Genomic DNA, 2,015 nt, shown 5'->3' on the forward strand with positions numbered 1-2,015 from the left:
GGCAGCGGTAGTATTTGCAGGGAAAGGTGTAGTGGTAGTGGTCACACTAGTGCTAACTTGAGGAGGATATGTTGGGGAAGGAGTAGTGGGAATATTAACCGTTGTGCTTGTAGGAAAAGGAAGAGTGACATCAGGCACAGTATTGCTAGTGCTCATGGTGGTAGCACTCGTCAGGGTAGGAATGGTTGCAATGAAAGACGTAGTCATAGTAGTCGTAGTCACATCAGGTGGACTAGCAGAACCTGACATCATAGTCTCAGAAGAGGTCATTGTAGTGGTAGATGGAGATGATTGAGAACTGGTCGGTAAGGTGCTTGTCAGGGCCGGCGTAGTAACTACAAGGTGACCGTGAGTCCAGGTGACCACAGTCAACTTTTCCAGGTGAATAACCTTGTCAGTCAACTGAATAGTTAAGATCTGCCACAAAAGAAGAGAAACACACACAGCATTTTAGCACTTACACACATCTTTAACTCATCTCACGTTGCAACTCAGTGTGAAATGGTGGGTCCAACCTTCTCCAGGATAGCCACCAATGGTCGTCAACATTCCTCTTAAGGCGCCTCAATTCTGATCAACTGTTCGACTTGCCCCTACGCTGTCGAACTTTCCACTCTTTCCACTCCACTCCATCAGAACAACAATGCTTGCAAGTCTAACAGATTTCTGTTAACCGCTATTGACAAAACTCTCTCTCCTCTACCACTGGATTTCAGCCTCCCTGAGGGAGGCTGGTGGCATGAGCCCACGGGGCCCCATGCCACGCATCTTACGTGTCCCCAAAGGAAGGGTTTGCAAGTCTCCTCATTCAGTCTGAAGTAGAAGCAATTGCTGGAAACTGGTGCTTTTGAGCCCAGTCGTCCAGGGCAACTGTTTGAAAGTTAAGAAGCAAAAGAGAGTCCAGAGAGAGGACCTATTTGTGTTTCAAAATTCCGAAGAGTAGCAGGACGTGCTGGGCTCCTTTGCAGAAATGCAGGTGGCTGCCCACTTTCAGTTTTCTGAACCACCATTTGGGTCACTGGAACCAACTCTCTAATCTAATGGGTGCTGTGCCCTACTGTGGGGCTCATTTCTCTCGATGGTCAATCTGCTGGTCCCTGATCGGGTTACCAAATGCTGGTGTGTTGATGCTATTTGTCTTGTTCCAGTGGCTATGAGTCCGAACTGGGGTGAGGTCCCTGACCGCAGACCCCCTGGGAGGGATTGCTTTGCCACTCAGCTCTGGTGAGCTCACACCGTGGGTGGGACATGCTCATTTGGTGATTACGACAGGTTCCTCCAGACAACAGTTCTCCAGTCTCAGCCACCAGTTTGACTAAGGAGAAGGCTACCTGTAGGGAGAAGCGGACTACTTGTGCCTTCTCTTAGCATCTGCAGTAGACGTGACCATCTCTGGCTGCCTACAAGACCACAACACTTCCTTTGGGGAACACGTGAGTGAACCTCATCCGAACATTGATGACTGGTCTCCAGGACACTTAGTGGAAGACCAAGAGGGTTGTGCCCTTTACCATGGTGACTCGGCACTCCAGACTTTGCAGGACATACCTGTGGTGTCTGTCAAGAACATCTCCAGTATAAGGAGAGATGCTAACGATTGTAAAAGTAGCTCTAGTTTTGCCGAAGTCAGAATCCTTCCTCCTCAGGGACGCACCTGATTGTCAGGGTCACTCGTGAAGTTCATTACCATGAACGGCTTGTTGTCATGGGTGACCTTGACTTCAATCACAGACTCAGGCTTCAGCCCCCAAATCTTAATGTAGCCAACCTTCAGTGGACGGGAGTCACTCAGATACTTATTGTGTACAGTCTGGATCTGCAAGGTATCCTGTAAAACAATTTTAAAGGAAAAAGTAAATACACAGGGCATGTGTTAACCAGCCATGCCTGTGTTAAAAATGCTAAGAAAACTCAACTGCTTCTGCGGTACTGATCTGTGAGCATTGGATGGACGTGTCATGAAGACATACCTCCTGAGGATGTTTTCAATCAATCTGACGATGATGGAAACACAT

The 2,015-nt window shown here is 48.2% G+C and overlaps 1 protein-coding gene across 1 annotated transcript in view; it reads right to left on the reverse strand.

The window, feature by feature from the left end:
* The window catches only part of MGAM2 (maltase-glucoamylase 2 (putative)), a 92,460-nt gene that overhangs the window by 1,595 nt on the left and 88,850 nt on the right, over positions 1 to 2,015 (reverse strand). Inside the window, exon 47 of the mRNA XM_030885264.1 lies at positions 107 to 417. Coding sequence (XP_030741124.1) covers positions 107 to 417 — 311 coding nt within the window. The remainder of the gene's footprint in view (positions 1 to 106; positions 418 to 2,015) is intronic.

This window comes from Echinops telfairi, unplaced genomic scaffold (genome assembly GCF_000313985.2).
Source record: "Echinops telfairi isolate 266 unplaced genomic scaffold, ASM31398v2 ScPeMD7_23;HRSCAF=83, whole genome shotgun sequence".
NCBI classification, from domain to species: domain Eukaryota; kingdom Metazoa; phylum Chordata; class Mammalia; order Afrosoricida; family Tenrecidae; genus Echinops; species Echinops telfairi.